Below are 17367 nucleotides of genomic sequence, written 5' to 3'. Positions count from 1 at the left end.
ATTTATAAATATGTCTTTGTATCTATTTATGTAATAATTATGTAATATTTGACTATTTTGGTATTCCAAATGGCATCACCAAATAAATTAAATAAATCCTGAAAAGATTTACTATCTGTTTTAATTAAATAGAAAGATTTTTATGAATCTGATTTACTTAGTAAGTTAAAAAATTAACAATTTTACTTCAAAATAAAAAATTAATTATCTTAAACAAACAAATTCAAATTTAACATTTTTTGAAGCAGAACAAAAATGGCTGAAGTAATTTATTAATATTGATTAATTTTCTTTTAATTAAAATAATTTTATTGTAAATTTTAGTAGTAACAAACTAATCCTATTAAGATTTCATCTATAGAAGAAGTTAAATAGTTTTGGGAAGATAACGCCCAATCTTACTTAAGCAAAGACTAAGCTCATAATGGTTTTTATTTTACACTTATAAATATGCTCAAGTTAGAAGAGAGAAAAAACATCCTAGAAGTTGGCGCAGGTGGTGGTTTTCTCTACAATCACTCATTACAAAGAAAGCACCCTGAAGCTAATTACTATGCTACTGATATATCTGATTCAATGCTTGATACACTATGCAAAAGAATGGGAGGATAATACACTCCAACTTAAACAACTTATATTCCAAACTATAAATTGCATATTTCGAATGCAAATGGTGAATAATTGCCATTCAAAGATGAAACATTTGATTGCTATATTTGCAATTTGTGCTTACAAATTACTACAAATCCTGATAAAATGTTATCTGAGGCTATTAGAGTGCTCTAAAAGGGAGGATACGCAGGTTTTACTGTTTGGGGAGACAAAGAAAAATCTAAGTTCTTTACCCTCTCCAGTAAAATTCTATCTGAATAATTTGGAATATAAGTTCCTTAAGTTAGAAACAGCTTCCATTTAAATGATAAAAATAAACTCATAAAATTGCTAGAAGATGCTGGGTTTACTAATATAATTTGTTGGAGCCAATTTTAACCTTTTCCATATATTGACGAGTAAGATATACAAGCCTTGTATACAATTCCTAGTATTAAAGATAGCTTAAAAAAGGCAGGAGACAAATAAGAAGAGTTCAAGCAAGCCATGATCAAAGAATTCCAGCAAATAATAATTTAAAATAGAGAACCCATTGGTTTAGATGGTTTGATGATAATAGCCAAAAAACCTTGACTAAATAATCTGAATAGGCTTTATTGTAATCTAAATTAAATGTATGTATGTATCTTAAAATCTAATTGTATCTTCAGCAATAGAACCAAATTAAATTTCACGTTAAATTTTCATTCGTTAATTTAGTTATTTCAAAGCAATTTATTAAATGAATTAAATAATAAAATTATTTTCAAATAAAACAAATTTAATATTTTTTTATTTTTTTAAATTATTATAAAAAATTTTTATTAATTGAAATAAATCTTATCTTTATATGAGTGTGGTTAAAATTTAATTTGCTTGCTTAGTTTATAAATAAAAAATAATTTTTGTATTTTCTAAAATAATTTAATTTTAAATAGAGTGAATATAAAATTTATAAATAAAATCTTTATTAAGGAGATAAGAATAAATTTAAATGATTTATTTATTTATTTGCTTAACATATCTTTTTTAATTCAATTAATTACTTGATTGTATTGATATAATTTATTTATTATTGATAAATTAATTACTTCTAAGTTAATAAATTAAAAATGATTAGGTTAGTTTCTAAAATAATTAAACATATTCCAAATAAAGTTTGTTATAAGGAAGCATTCAGCAGTAGCTTTACTCTTTTTAAATTTAGTACATCTGACTCTAATAAAAAAAAATAAAAGCAAGTTTATTATGAAGATATTATATAGGACCATAACTATAACAAAAAAATTATTGAATTAGAAAAAATGAATGAAAGCGAACAAATTTACTTTTTAGACACAATTGTCAAGAAATTTAACCCAGACCCTATCGAAATATGTGACTATGCAAATATTATTATAGATGGCTTAGTTGCTAAGTAAGATTACACTAATGCTTTGAAATGCTGTAATATGATAACATAATTCTTAAAAAGCAAAGTTTCTAAGCAAGATCTATATCTTTTTTCATTTTATTCTATTATGATTGATTGCTATCTAAAGTAATAAGAAATAAACAAAGCTCAAGAATGCATCAATGAAGCAGAAGAAATTTATAACTCAAATAAAGAGTTATTAGAAAAAGATATTTAAAACCACTTTAGCCATACTCATATGTTGTCATTAAGGTTTTCAGATATTGGATAAATAGAGAAAAGCGTTTATTATTCTTCTATATGCTTGTCAATAGAGGGAATAAGTATTTAGCATTTAGTTTTTCCAACATTACTTATAATAGATTCATTAGAGTCTTTAAATAAAAGCAACGAAGCTTTATAATTTGGTACTAATTTTCTTTCTAAAGTAACTTTTGAAGAAGTAGGATTTTCTTACGATGAAACATAGCTCGAGATTTTGAAGCAAATATTTGAAAGAGTTGCATCTATCTATATCAAACAAGAAAATCTATCAGATGCTTACTTCTATTAAGACATGCTCTTGTATTTAATATAAATTACAGAAAGTGAATCAAGTTACAAATATGAAGCAGTTTACAACTGGAGATAAGAAATATTATTTTAGCTAGCATTGTAGCATAAAGGAAATTTGAAACAATTATTTTTAAAATGTGAACTAGAAAAGTAGAAGAGAATTGGTGTCTTAAATAAAGAAATTGAGTAGCAAGCAGAAGAGAGAGCTACTAAACTGCAAAACTTAATTTAAGATTAGTATGCTAATTTAAGTTAAGTACTTTAAATTCATAAAGAAGTTTATGAAATCAGTGAAAAAAGATTTATAAATGAAAATCTTTTACCTGAAGTAGATTAATAAAATCTTTTAAATTTAGTTAAAAAGAGTATTGAACTAGAAGAAAAAGTATTAAACGTACCTATTATTGACTAATACTTTGTCAAAGAATGCTATTATAAAATTAAAACTAAATTATCTAAAGAAATATAAGAAAAAATAGAAAAGTAATTTAGCAAAAAAAAATGAATTGCTTGAAGCATTCATACTTATATACTTATGTATTTTCATTCATTAATTTATTTAATTATCATAGCTTATACTTAAATTATTAAAATTAATAAATTAAATTGTATCACTATCAATATATTTTAGCAAGATAAATTAATTAATTAAAATATTTACTTAGACTTAAAAAAATATAATTTCAAAAATATTTTCCATTTATTTATAAAAATATTTATTTATTTTAAAGATTTTAAACATATTAAATTAATTTTAAAAAAAATTAAAAATTATATTAAAATAAAATAGAAATAAAATCAACCCTCATTTTTAAGGTTTATTTTATTTTTTATTCCAATATTACTATTATTGAATAGGTATGGTAAAATAAAAAATTATTTTTAATGTATTTACTTTAGTAATAAGAAAGTATTTTATAATTTTTTATTAAAAAGTTTAAAAAGATAATAAGTATTTTTTAAAATAATTAAATTATTAATTTACTTATAATAATAATAATAAGATTAATTGCATCATTTTATTCTATTAGATAAATAGAATAAAAAGTGCTTTTATTATTTAAAATACATTTTAAACAACTATTTTAGGTATGAAGCTAAAGTGAGAATATTCATATTATCTATTTTCCGTTATCTTACTCAATTAGTCAATTATTTAATTTTAGTTAAAATTAGTTATCAAATGTTTTTTTTGTTTGTTAGTTTATAAATATATTTGAAAAACTCTATTTATTAGAGTATTAAGCACTAAATTGCGTAAATAATTTGAAATTTTTCGTTAAAATGATTAATGTTTTACAAATACATCATATGACATAATTATAATCTTAGCCAACTATTGTAAAAGAAAACTATCTTGAAAAGAAGAACTTATATAATTATATATAGCTAATAATTAATTATATTAATTAAATATATTATTGTTAAAAAAAATATTAATAAATTAATGATTTAAAAATTATTATCAAAAGTTAGAAGTAGAACCTAAAGAATAAAAAGCAAAAACTTTTTATAGCTTGAAAACAATTACTAAAGTTAACAAAAAGTTTAAACTAGGGAGGAAAAAGAATACTAGTAAGCTTTATATTAAAATAAAAGTATTATCAGAAGTTTTATTTTCGGAGAACCAGAATAGCTCACCTTACTAAGGAAGTGTGTTTAGTAGGATAGATGCCCAGAAAAAGTATTAGAGTATAGTGAGTAAGCTATATGGGAATTATACTGTAAGAAGGATTATTCTAATGTTATAAGTTGTGTAGAGGCAGTATTTCCTTATGTTGAAAGAGAGTTTTCAAAAGATAATATGAGTATTGGTCATATTTCTTTGATTATGGCTGAGTCATGCTTAATATAAGGAGATTATGTGAGAACAATATTGTATTTAAATGAAGCCGAGGATTCATTTTTTTTAAATGAAGAAGAACTATCAGAATATGAAACATTTATGAAATACTATTATTCTCTAAAAATAGGACAGCTTTATAACAAATTGAATATGATAGATAAGAGCTTTTTCTATGCAGTATTGTGTTTGAAAACAAAAAAGCTGTCTTTTCTGTAAAAGCTCCCTCCTTGTTAGCTGATTCTTAATTATTACGTCACTAAAAAGGATTTAAAAGAAGCAACTGATTTTGGTAATGCTATACTTAAATCGCTATCTTTCAATAATCTTTTACAAAAATGCAAACCCTAGGAGATTGAAAGTATGTGTGAAATCTACAAAATTATGATAGATTTAGAAAAAAATTAGCAGAGATAATATGTTTTGATAGATCAATTCCTTCTTCTACTCTCTATAATCAAATCTAATGACTAAAACCTAATAGAGATGTTAAATAAATAGAAACTAAAAATTTAAGAAGACTTAAATAATTATAAAGATCTGTTGAATGTCTTAGGGTTCTATGGTTAAAAAGCAAAGCTAGAAGCTTATCCAGAATAAAAGCAATAGCAAAAATGAAATTAAAGTTTAAAGCTTACCAATATGAATATTGATGAATACAAACAGTTCAATCCTTTATATTATTATTACTAAAAGAACATTTATATTTACTAACATATATTAATATATATATATATATATATTTATTACTACTTTATATTATAAAATTAATACTATCACTATAATAAAAATAATAATCAATCATATTTCATTTAATTATTAAGAATACTTAGATTTGTATCAAGCAAGCGCTTCTTTACATTTTAATTATATTTTTAATTGATGAAATATTTTTTCATCATATTTAATGTTTTTTTTAAATTCTTCCTTTATTTTATTTTATATTTTTAGTAAACAATCTGTTATAATTTTTTTTAAAAATAAAAAAGATACTCAATTTTGTTAATAAAATTATTTATTAATTCAAGAATTTAAAATTTAAATATTTTATTATTTTTATTAGATATCATATTTTTTAAATAAATAATTTAATTAAAATATAGATATTTATTTTTCTACTAACTTAAATTCTTCTATCACAAGATATTGAACTAGAAGAATAAGACAGCCAGATTAATATTTTTAAGATAGATGCATTTTTAACTATTTATGATAAGATGATCTTTTTTACTTAAAAGAATTTCTATTACAAATTTTTATTTTCAAGTATTTAACTTAGTTATTGAGTTATAATATTTTTCTATCTTTATAAAAACCTTAAAAATAATTAGAGAATAAAAAGAGAATCAAAATAGATACAATTAAAAATTATCTATCTTTCCTAATTTAAATAAATACTTTTGTGAAAAACTTAACTATTAGTTTTTTTACAAATTTATATTCAAGTAATTAAAGATAATTCATAATTACTTATTTAAATAATTATTTTATACATACGTCTAAATTTATTAACATATTAACTCTAGTGACATAATTTAAAAGTAATAGAACTATTTTTTTGAAATTTCTTATGTTCTAAAATATTTATCATATTTATTTTTTAAAAACACCAAAACAATTTTATTCTAATTTTAATTTATTATTACAATATACTCTATCACAAATAATAAAATCATAATTAATCATATATTTTTTATGCTTAATAAAATTTAAGTATTTTGCTTTAAAACTTTAAGTAACTTAAAAAGATCAAAATGATAGCATTATTTCTTTTATTTAAATAATTATCCGTTTAAATAAGTTAGTAAAATTTATCAAAGTAAAAATCTTTTCTATTATTAGGAAAAATCACCTGAATTCTAGCTTTTTGGTAGAATAGATAGAAAAAATTAAGAAATTTATTAATAGTAAACCAGTTTATTTTTTAAGTAAAGGCTTTTTATTTGAAACCTCATTGGATAAAATAATCCTCATATTTTTAAATTTAATGAAAAAAATGATGATATTTTTGAGTCATTTAGAAAAAATTTCCAGAAAAAATAACATAAAGCTGGATATTTAATTCTGACGAGCTAATAGAAATATTGCTTTGAATCAAAATGTCTTAAAAGTTCTCCAAACTGTTCATATATATTCAAATAGATAAAATCCTTCTTCTTAACTAAATATTTAAAATATCTTGTTTCTTATTTTATTTGGAATTTCTAATTCTTTTATATAAACGAGTACATTGATTTCTTCACACATCATTCATTCTATTGGATGCCAGAGCATGAAGAATTTTAAACAAAACTTAAAACTTAATATATTAGAAAACTCAGATAAGCATTTCAAATCTTACTTAGAATAATTAAGATATTAATTGATACTAATTTTTTTAAAAGTATTTATATAATTACTTAGAATACAACAAGCTAACAATAGTTTCAAGGAGTTTTTATTTTTGAATTAAAACACAAAAAATATGATGTTTTTTAAATTTCAGTTCAGAATTTTTATGGAGTTGACTGCATTCAAGGAGTTATAAAAGCCAATAAATAGATTAGTAAATTAATAAAAAAAGCATTTTTAATTTTCTATTTTTAATTTATCTTTACTTTTCTTTTATTTTTCGAGAATATATGTAATTTTCTATAAAATACAATAGAACATTCATAGAATCATTTATATATTTAGTAAGAAACTTGACAAAGAGTTCATTTATTAATATATAAAATATTAATTATTAAAAATCAGAAATTAATTAATTATCTTTCACTTATAAAAGTACTTTTTTAATTAAGATTCTCTAAATGTCTAAATAATCTTAAGAAAATTAACAAACTGATTTAGTGCTAGGCTATTGGCCATTTGCAGGAAGAAATATGCCAGTTATTTTTATGCTGGAAATACTAAATATCCCTTATTAAGTTAATATTTTTGACCAAAACACATGGTTTGGTAAAGAAAAAGAAGACCTCAATTTAGATTTCCCAAATCTACCATTCCTTATTGATAACTCTAATGGTATGAAGATTACTGAAATACATAACATCGTTAACTATATTCTCTATAAATATGAGAAAGGAAGAAATTTGTAGGACATTCATCGCTCAAGTCCTTACACCTAAAGTCGCAATAGAGTTAAGTTGTCAGCTGATCATTCATCATATAATCCTATCGACGACTTCAAGATTGATGAAATCAGATTTATTTTAAACGATGTCTTCACTCAAATATCTTCTGCTACTGCTAAGTTCCCCTAAGAAAACTAGATAAAATACGCTTAAGATACCATAGTACCAAAATTGAATAAATTAATTAAATTTATAGAACAAAAAAATTAAGCTACTACATCATATACTCAATACTTTGTTATGGGGTATTTAAGTGTTGTAGACTGTTACTTCTACATAATATCTAAGTACTTCTAGAAGTATTTCCCCTCACTTTATGATGATTACTCACATGTATTCGACTTGGTCCTTAATAGCTTTGAAAATATTCCTGAAATAAAAAAATACATCAATTCTGATAAATATCCAACTCTAGGGTGAAAATAAAAACTAACAAACTAACTAACTAAGCTAAATACATTAATCATATTAAAAAATGATTCATTCTCTATTTATACTTAAAAAATAACCAAATAACTCATTAGTACTCTAATTTATTCGTAATTTAACTTCTCTATTTATCTGCTGTACTCTATTATATTATATCAAAATAAATCATAAAAAAATAAATTTAATTTAATCTATATTATGCTTTAAATTTTTAATTACTCAATATTTTTTTAGATAGATATATCAGTCTAAAAATAAATTATTAAGTTTAAGAATGTAAGATTTAATATCCCCACCATAAAAATAATAGTGTCTCAAAATTATAAAATTATTTATCTATCTTTATAATTTATCTATTTAATAAATAAGATTTTTAGTGGCTATCTTTATTATTATTATTAATTAAGTAAAAGCTTTTATAACTAAATATATTTCCTTAAATAAATTTAATATTTAACTAAAACCTCTATTTAACAATGAAAGAAATCTGATTTCCATAAGTTTCAATAGATTTTAATTCTCTACTAAATTTGATTATGTTCATATATAACTTTTACATAATACATTTTCTATCTAAATATATTGGTTAAAACAAATAAGATATTTACAAGAATCTCCATTTAGTAAACAAGAATTCTTAATACTTAAAATTTTCAATAGATTAGACTTACTTCATTCAATTATTATTTGATTTGCTTATGTTCATATCTTAATTATTAAAATCTATCTTAATAGTTTATTTATTTAATAAATAAAATTTTGAGTGGCTATCCTGATTAACATTAAGTATAAAAGCTTCTATATCCAAATATATTGCCTGAAATAAATATTATGCTAAACAAAAACCTATTTTTAATAAAGAAATCCGATTTACAAAATTTTCAATAGATTAGTCATATTTCTATTCACAATTTTTTTTCATAATTTCATATTTTAATTCTTATATAGAAAATGCTAAATCTAAATTTATTATTTAAAGCAAATAAATACAAACAAAAACCTAATTTAACAAAAAAGGATTTCTATAATGCAAAGTTTTCAACTGATTAATCTTTTTTCAACTATCAATTTTATTTGCTTATCCTCTTATATTATTTTTTTATAAAGTACAGTACATGCTTTAATATTAAATATATTTGGTTAAACAAATTTAATATAAAACAAAAATCTCTCTCTCTTTTATATAAAGAAATAAATTAATCTTCTTTCAATTATATATTTGGTATATTTAAGTTTATCAAATATTAATTTGCGAAATTTATTTTAAAACTTATTCAGTGTTACTAATCAATTTTTATAAAATTAGGCAATATCTAATAATTTATTTTTTAAATTCATTTTAGCTAATTTTCAAAATAACTCATTATTTAACTGCATTATTTAAAATAAATATTTTTAAGAAAATATAAGAATTTTAACATATTTATAGGCAGATGAATATAATTTGAAAAAAATAATAATCTAATTTTAATTTATTTTTTAAAGATCTTACCATTAAATACCACAAATATTTTTCTTTTATATATTAAATCTGATTTACTAATGTAAACCATAATATTTTCTGACATAAAAATCATATTTTGCTAAACATAATACCTAATTTTCATTTGAAGTAAGAAGAGCTATAAAAAAAATTTTAAACCTCCAAAATTAAAAAAAATTGACATAAATTGAATATATAATGATAATAATAAATATAAAATTATATCAGTATAAATAAGAAATTAATAATTTGGCTTTTTTGAATTACATATTAACGTATGATAATCATCATTTCTTTTTTAACTAAATGGGTTTGGTTTCTCATTATTTTATAAGGGTAAATAGTATATAAGTATCATAGAACTCTCATTATTTTTAACTAATTATATTTAAATACTAAGAGAATTTATTTTATGTAAAAATAAATAAATTTTAACTGAATTGAAGATGTATAATTTGGGTTTTTAGTTGAAAAATGTCCAATATTTTTTTATTTATTTTTGAATCGAATAATTTGAGAGTCAGAAATCCTGAAAATTTACTACTTTTTCTTTCAATTACTTATAAAAGAATTAGCTTATGAGGAACATAATTATCCAGAAATATTATGATAAAAAAATAATAGAACAACCTTGCTTTAAAATTTTAAAAAACTTTTTAATAAACGAATAATTTATAAAGCTAAGATTAAGTGTAAATGATTTTTTAATAAGTTAAATTACTAAAACATATCAAAAAAGAAATAAAGAAATAATTATACAATTCAAATAATTAGCAATCTAAATAACTAGTAATCTAGTAATATCTCACTAAATTATCAAATTTACTCAATATGTGATGCAATTTTATCTAATCGCAAATTTTGGTGCGTTAAATTAAACTAGTTAGTTAGATAACTAAATAAAATAAATCTGATAATTAATTTATGTTTTTCTTATGATTTGCGCTATTTATATGCTACTGAGGCAAAGCGATAAGCAATCAAAATAAAAACAAAAAAACAAAATTATTAATTAGATAGTAGATTACAAAAAAAGGCAAATGTTCAGAAATATCTAAAAGTTTATAAAGAATCCTTACTTGAGAAAGAGCAGCTCAACTACAAGTTAACCTATACAAAGAGAATACTTCAATAGAAGCCATGCCGAATACACTTAAGCCTTAGATGATTGCAATGACCTCTTCAAAGAGGTATTTTTAGGTATTCCTAAGTAAGCTTTACTAATAGAAAACTGCGTGAAAGATAAGTTACCATCTAGAAAAATATTAGAGTATGGAGAGCAAGCTCTTTGGGATCTATATGCCAATAAAGATTTCTTAAACACTATAAGATGTGGGGAGATATTATTCCCCTATATTGAAGAAGATATTAGCCTTAATCACATGAGTGTAGGCTATCTTTCTTTACTTATGGCAGAGAGTTATATCAACTAGAATTTAAAAAAATAAGCTTTATAGTACCTCAAAAAAGTAGAAGATTGCTACTTTTAAAATATAGATGATTTAGAAGAAGAGCCTCTTCTTAATTATTAATACACTCTATAATTATCTGAGCTCTTCTACAAAATATAGAATCTCGATAAATCAATAATATATGCCACCCTTTGCTTATAAATTTAAGATTTAGAGTTTGAAAAAAAAATAACACCTTGTTTTCTCTTATGCTAACACTACTTAGAAAAAAACAATTAAAAAGAGGCGTTATCTTTTGGATTATCATTACTGAAAGAAGTAACTTTCAGCAACTTAATTAACTCATTTTCTCCTAAAGAAATAAATAGTTTATGTGAAATGTATTAAATGGTTATTGATTTATTATTTTAAGATGGCAAAGATATGTAAAAGGCTTTCGTCATCATTGAAGAGTATGAGCTTCTTTTGTAAATAATAAAATGTTAAGATCAATAAATACTGAAAAGTTTAAATAACAAAAAATAATAAATTAATAAATCATTAAAAAAGCAAGAAGATCTGTTGTTCGTGTTGGGGTATTATGGATAAAAACTTAAGCTAGAATAGCAATCCTTTGATGAGAGACATAATCTTAACAAATCAGATTGAAAACTTTTAAAAAAACTTATAAAAAACAAAAAAAAAATATTAAAAAAATCACATCTATTTCAAAATTAAAAAACACGATATTCCTATTTATAATAGAGCTTTATATATAATATCAATCATCTTAAGAAATTTAAATGTATTTTTTTTATAAAGTTATTTACTAACAAATAAATTTATAAATTACCTCCATTTTAAAAATAAAAACATTTTTTAAATAAAAATTCGGAATTTTTAAAATTGATCTGGGAAATAATAACATAAATATTCTAAAACATAATCTTTCATAAATTTATTTAAATAGTCAATGGATAATATATTAATAACAAAGAAGCATAGATAATATTTTAATAGTTTTATTTTTTAATTTTACTCTGCTATTAAACTACACTTTAAAATTAAACTGATTTATAAAAATACAATTTTCAATTTCGAATAAACTAAAAATGTATTTAAATGCGAATAAAATGGTATGTTTAATAATAATTAATTATAATGACTTGCTTTTTTATTTTTATCATTTCTCTTTTTTTAATTTTCTGAAATTTAAAATATAAAAATAAACATTTTAGTTAATTAAGTTTTCATAAATAAATACTCATAAAAATCGTTTGATAATATTGATATATTATTTAATAAAAATTCTTTTAAATTTATTTATTTTTAATGTAGAAATAACTTTAAGTCTAATACTGAAAACCCAAAGTCTCAAAACAATTTAAAACTTATGGTTTTAAACTATAAAATATTTAAGATATAAGTTTTTTTATCAGTTTAATTGATTATTCATTTGTAAATTCAAAGATTTTTCTAATTCTTATAGCTGCTTTGTAAATCCTTTATTTGGTCGTATTATATATCTTACATTTTTTACTTACTTAAATGCTTCATCATAACTTTTATTTTGCTTTCTCATTATATAAGAAATAACAATAGTTGCACTTCTTGAAACACCTGCAGCACAGTGCACAAACACTGTTTTACCTTCTTCAATAAAATTATATGTGCTTTCAAAGTGCTTTGAGATATCACAACCTATTGTATCTTCTACATTAATTTGCATATATGTAAAATCTTTTTCAAAATATCTCTTCATCCCACTACCTGCTATTAATATATGTGTTATATTTCTTTTGGTTAACTCCTCTTTAATGGTAGACGCATCTTCATTTCCTAAATATAATTTTCCACTAATTATTTCATCAATTTCAGGATGCTTTGAAAAAGTTATATATTATTTGATGGAGTTTTGCGAATTATTTTATTTATTTTTTTAGTTAAAATTATAGCAGTCTTCGCATATTGGAATATCTGATTTTAAGCTATTATCTGCTAAATTATCATAGCATTATAAGCACTCCTATAATTCAAACATCGCTACTAGACTTGCTTTCTATAGAAGCAGCTAACAATTTACTTTGTAAAAAAAAAACTTACAATTTCTCTAATTATTTCTATATAGAAATTTATTACTATGTATGAATTTGATTAAAGTATTTCTAAACAATAATTTAAGTATTATTTAATCTATTTACTTTTTCTGAAAAATTAATTATTTTAACCAATACAATTTGAAATCAATTTAATGAATTGTATTCTATTTTTTTTTAGAAAATTAAAAATTTTATGGTTGACGTACCTAAATTAATTTAATAAATGTGAATTATTTTATATACTAAAAAAAAATAAATTTTAAATACTTTCTATTAAATTTAATAAAAAAATTAAGATTTTATCCTATTTTAAGAACAAATACTGATTAATTTTATTTAAAATATGCATTAATTAAAATATACTGAAGATAAATAACGGAATAAAAATACTAATCAAGTAAAATAGTAATTAAATTTTAATTTCACATATAATAAAGCAGATTTAAAATGAAATAACAATTAAATTTTTTACTTTCCTAGTTATTTTAAGCTTTAATTGCTTCATAAAAGTGAGATATAAAAAGAGCAGATTCAAAATTTATGTTTGAGTGTTATTTAAAAAAAAAAAAACTTTAAAAAAATTTTATAATAGATAAACATTTAGTAAGGTTATAGCAAAAAATAATCTTAAAATAATGAATATTTAATGAAAATAATAATATGCTTACAAGAAATTGAAATAACTCAATTAAAAAAATTATTGGTAACCTACTCTTATAGCAGTAATATATTTCAGTTATTTTAGAATCAAATATAAATAAATTATTTAATTTTTTTATAATTGTTTTGATTTAATAATAAATAAAATTTTTAAACATTAACAATATTAACAATGAATAAACTCGTATTTATTTTTTAAGTTATTACTAACATAGTCTTTGCTATTGAAAATACCTCAGTTTTCGAAAATACTTAATTTTTAGATAAAAACAATTACTATTAAAATGTAGATTAAATTATGAAACAAAAATATTATGAAATAAATAAAAATAATACATAGAGGGAAAGGTTCATGTAATAAAATTCATAAACATATCCCCTAAGAATCACTTATGATATTTTTAGAGAAAACGATTAACAAATTACAGAAGAACTTGAAGTTTATATAGGAAGCTTATTAGATACAGCTTTTAGTTATTATCAGTCACTTTTATCAGTTAAATAAACTGACCAGAATAATACATTTTATCTAAAAGAATTGAATAATTGCTTAGGATTTCTTATTAAATCAGATGATTTTGTAACAGGAATTGAAGAATCAGACTTACACTTATATGTATCATTTAAATATTCAGATTCTGATTTAATAGCAAGTGCAGGTCATTGCTATATAGATCCATTTTTATAAAGACCAACTTTCGGAAGAATTTTACTGAATTTGTCATATTTTTAAAAAATAAACAGAACAAATTTATAATTTTTTAGAGATTTATAATCAATAATGCATGAAACTCTTCACATATTAGGTTTTTCTACAGCTTCTATGAATTATTGGATTGACCCAGAAACAAACGAGCCATATACATTTAAAAATGTTCATAAAATACTCAAGTAAAAAATGCTAAATGATAGAGAAGTAAGTGAAATATCATCAACAAATATAGTTAAAACTATTAGAGAGTATTATGGATGTGATTCAATTGAAGGAATGCTATTAGAAAATTAAGTATAATTAAATTCTTTAATATGTTTTTCATCCTAATAAGATAAACTAATTTTTAATTTTATACAATAATAGATATGTAAAAGATTTTATATATTTAATGTTTTCTAAAAAAATAGGGTAGTGATTACACTAAAAATTAGCACTGGGAAAGAAGTATTTTAATGAATGAACTAATGTCAGGTTCATCTAATCCTGAAGGAGGAGTTTTCTCTTTGTTTAATATTGCTCTTTTAAGGGATACTGGTTTTTGGGATGTAGTTGATGAGAATTTGGCAAATCCAATTTATTGGGGAAAAAATTAAGGATGCTAATTTTATGAAAATAAGTGTTAAGCAGATTTAAAATACGATGAATTCGAAGATATTGATGGTATTTTTGATTGCTCTTATACAGGAGAGGGATTTGGAGTAAGCTAAACAGACCCATTCTCAGATGACTGCCCTATTATATATCCTACTGATTCTTAGCTTTGTATAAACTATGAATAAAATTAATAGATTAATGAAATTGGCAATATTAGCTAAAATAATTTGATGTTTAATTTTTCTACTTAAAGCAGATGTTTCAAATCTAATATTTCAATTGATAACTCTGCTGCTAGCTTTGCAGATGTTAGGTGTTTAAAATCATATTGTAATGAAGAGGGAACTTAGGTTACAATTTAAATTGACTAGTTGTAAATGATTCTAGTCTGTAAAGAAGAAGGTTAAACACTTCTCGTAGAAAATGGAATCAAAACTTATGGAAAGGTTATTTGTCCAAAAAGTTTTCCTAGATTTTGCTCAAGCTTTTAAAATATTTGTCCTTAATTTTGTAGTAAGAATGGATATTGTGTAAAAGGAAAATGCCACTGTAACAAGGGTTTTTTTGGAGATGATTGCTCATAAAGTTGCAGTGAATTAAATGAGGAGGGATAATGTACAATTAAATGTCCTCCAGGCTAATACATCAATCCTGATATTGTAAAATTTTCATTAAAATTAATACAAGTTATTTTTTTAACATCATTCATTCATCTACTTTAATTAATTGTCTATTTTTTAAATTTATTACTTATTTGAATATTATCTGATTTAACGCATTGCCTTCTTGATCTAGATTAAAATCTAAATTTAAAAATATAAAAAATAGACTTGTTAAAATGATTGCCCACAAGGTTACTTTAAGAATGTTTAAACAAAAACTTGTGAGAAGTGCCACTTTTCTTGTTCAAAATGCAATGGACCAACCAACTAAAATTGTTTAGATTGTCATTTATTGTCATACCTTCAAAATAACACTTGTGTTACGGATTGCGGAGAAGGTTACTTTTAAAATAAATAATTTTAAAAATGTTAAAAATGTATTGAGGGATGTCTCAAATGTAGCAATGATAAAATCTGTTAAGAATGTGATGGTTAAAATGGATATATTTAATATGGAAACTTATGTAAAAATACATTTTGTGATTTATAATGCCTAACTTGTGAGTAGGATAAAAAAGATAAATGTACATCATGCGTTTAAAATTTTTATCTAGATAAAACTTAACAAACTTGCTAAGACAGAAACAACTGTCCTCAAGGATATTACTCTGATTAAGAAAAAAGAGAATGCGTTGAATGCGATGAAGGCTGTTTATAGTGTAAATATAGCTCTGATGACTGTCAAAGCTGCGATGAAACAAAAAATTACACTTTGTTTGGAAATAAGTGTTTTCAATTAATTAATTGCTTTTCACCTTGTAAAACTTGTTTAGATGATTCAAGTTCTATAAAATGTGCAACTTGCATAAATAATTATTATTTACAAGAACAAGAATGTGTCGAATAATGCTCTATAGGGTACTATTTACATGAAAACAAATGTAAAAAATGCAGTTAAAATTGCGAATCATGCATAAATTTTCCAGATAACTGCTTGAGCTGCCCATAAGATAAGGTATTAAATTCTAATAAAAATATAAATCGTTATTTATTTATTTTTTAATTTTTAATTAGTTTTTGAGTAACTCAAAATGCTATTCTAAGTGTATGCAAGGCTAAATTTGGGTCAATGGATTCTGCATTGATAGACCTGTGACATCATATAATCTCATAACAAAAAACAGAGCTCTTAGCGCAAGAAACAATTAATTTTAATTACTAATATTGTGCTTACTCTTTTTAATTTCTTTAATATGAAATAATGGGTGAAATGACTGCTTATATAATTCAAATTTCTTAAATAGTATTTTCTCTTTATTAATTAAGTTTTAAGAGCAAAAGGAATTTTTATACAAAATTTTTAAATGCTTTTTGAATTTTTTTGATAAAAATATTATATAAAATGAAAGAAAAGTATTTCTTTTTTATAATAAAAAATATAAATTATTAAATAATTACTGTAATTTTATTTATTCATGACTATATTTATTCCAAAACTAATAAATTTAAAAAAACAAAGTAAAATAACTTAAACAAATATTTAAAGTATTAATAAATTTCTATTTAAAATTTTCTAAAAAATTTTATTTTGTAAATAATTTTAATTTGTCTTTTATCCTTTTAAATAATATTAATAATTTAATTTCTTATGATTAATAAGCACAAATAAATTCTAAAATTTTAAAAGAACATAACAGTGAGGTTCTTTAAAATTAAAAAATTTAGTTATACTGATTTTATTATTCATTTTACTATAAAAAGCTATCATAATAAAATATGTCAAACTTCATAAATAATTTTCAAATTAAGTTCTCATAGACAAAAAATTTAGTATTTTGATAAGATCTATCAAAGTAATATTCGTATGGTTTTTTA

The 17367-nt window shown here is 21.6% G+C and overlaps 8 protein-coding genes across 8 annotated transcripts; 6 read left to right on the top strand and 2 right to left on the bottom strand. All coding sequences in view use genetic code 6, as the record gives it.

The window, feature by feature from the left end:
- Positions 1 to 255: 255 nt before the first annotated feature.
- TTHERM_00794400 (UbiE/COQ5 methyltransferase) lies at positions 256 to 1185 on the top strand (the record flags this gene model as incomplete). The annotated part of the gene is made up of 2 exons (XM_001020959.2): positions 256 to 264; positions 325 to 1185. 2 exons carry the CDS (start codon positions 256 to 258, stop codon positions 1183 to 1185), a joined length of 870 nt encoding a protein of 289 aa, XP_001020959.2.
- A 493-nt stretch (positions 1186 to 1678) lies between these two features.
- TTHERM_00794390 (hypothetical protein) lies at positions 1679 to 3245 on the top strand. Its single transcript, XM_001020958.2, has one exon. It carries the CDS (start codon positions 1704 to 1706, stop codon positions 3063 to 3065), a length of 1362 nt encoding a protein of 453 aa, XP_001020958.2. The 5' UTR covers positions 1679 to 1703; the 3' UTR covers positions 3066 to 3245.
- Positions 3246 to 4007: 762 nt separating this feature from the next.
- Positions 4008 to 5021, top strand: TTHERM_00794380 (hypothetical protein; the record flags this gene model as incomplete). Its single annotated transcript, XM_001020957.3, has 1 exon — positions 4008 to 5021. The coding sequence occupies one exon, from the start codon at positions 4008 to 4010 to the stop codon at positions 5019 to 5021; it is 1014 nt and encodes a 337-aa protein (XP_001020957.1).
- A 2174-nt stretch (positions 5022 to 7195) lies between these two features.
- TTHERM_00794370 (glutathione S-transferase, amine-terminal domain protein) lies at positions 7196 to 7939 on the top strand (the record flags this gene model as incomplete). Its single annotated transcript, XM_001020956.3, has 1 exon — positions 7196 to 7939. One exon carries the CDS (start codon positions 7196 to 7198, stop codon positions 7937 to 7939), a length of 744 nt encoding a protein of 247 aa, XP_001020956.1.
- Positions 7940 to 7999: 60 nt separating this feature from the next.
- Positions 8000 to 8247, bottom strand: TTHERM_000794369 (hypothetical protein; the record flags this gene model as incomplete). The annotated part of the gene is made up of 2 exons (XM_012798839.1): positions 8000 to 8090; positions 8168 to 8247. The coding sequence occupies 2 exons, from the start codon at positions 8245 to 8247 to the stop codon at positions 8000 to 8002; spliced, it is 171 nt and encodes a 56-aa protein (XP_012654293.1).
- Positions 8248 to 10471: 2224 nt separating this feature from the next.
- On the top strand, positions 10472 to 11491 carry TTHERM_00794360 (hypothetical protein; the record flags this gene model as incomplete). The annotated part of the gene is made up of 1 exon (XM_001020955.1): positions 10472 to 11491. One exon carries the CDS (start codon positions 10472 to 10474, stop codon positions 11489 to 11491), a length of 1020 nt encoding a protein of 339 aa, XP_001020955.1.
- A 766-nt stretch (positions 11492 to 12257) lies between these two features.
- Positions 12258 to 12863, bottom strand: TTHERM_00794350 (dual specificity phosphatase domain protein; the record flags this gene model as incomplete). Its single annotated transcript, XM_001020954.2, has 1 exon — positions 12258 to 12863. The coding sequence occupies one exon, from the start codon at positions 12861 to 12863 to the stop codon at positions 12258 to 12260; it is 606 nt and encodes a 201-aa protein (XP_001020954.2).
- An 890-nt stretch (positions 12864 to 13753) lies between these two features.
- TTHERM_00794340 (leishmanolysin family protein) lies at positions 13754 to 16749 on the top strand (the record flags this gene model as incomplete). Its single annotated transcript, XM_001020953.1, has 4 exons — positions 13754 to 14587; positions 14704 to 15549; positions 15719 to 16507; positions 16567 to 16749. 4 exons carry the CDS (start codon positions 13754 to 13756, stop codon positions 16747 to 16749), a joined length of 2652 nt encoding a protein of 883 aa, XP_001020953.1.
- Positions 16750 to 17367: the final 618 nt, after the last annotated feature.

Source organism: Tetrahymena thermophila, assembly GCF_000189635.1.
Source record: "Tetrahymena thermophila SB210 genomic scaffold scf_8254552, whole genome shotgun sequence".
In the NCBI taxonomy this organism is placed as follows: domain Eukaryota; phylum Ciliophora; class Oligohymenophorea; order Hymenostomatida; family Tetrahymenidae; genus Tetrahymena; species Tetrahymena thermophila.
Note: the sequence above shows the minus strand (reverse complement) of the source record. Positions and strands in the feature narration are given on the sequence as shown.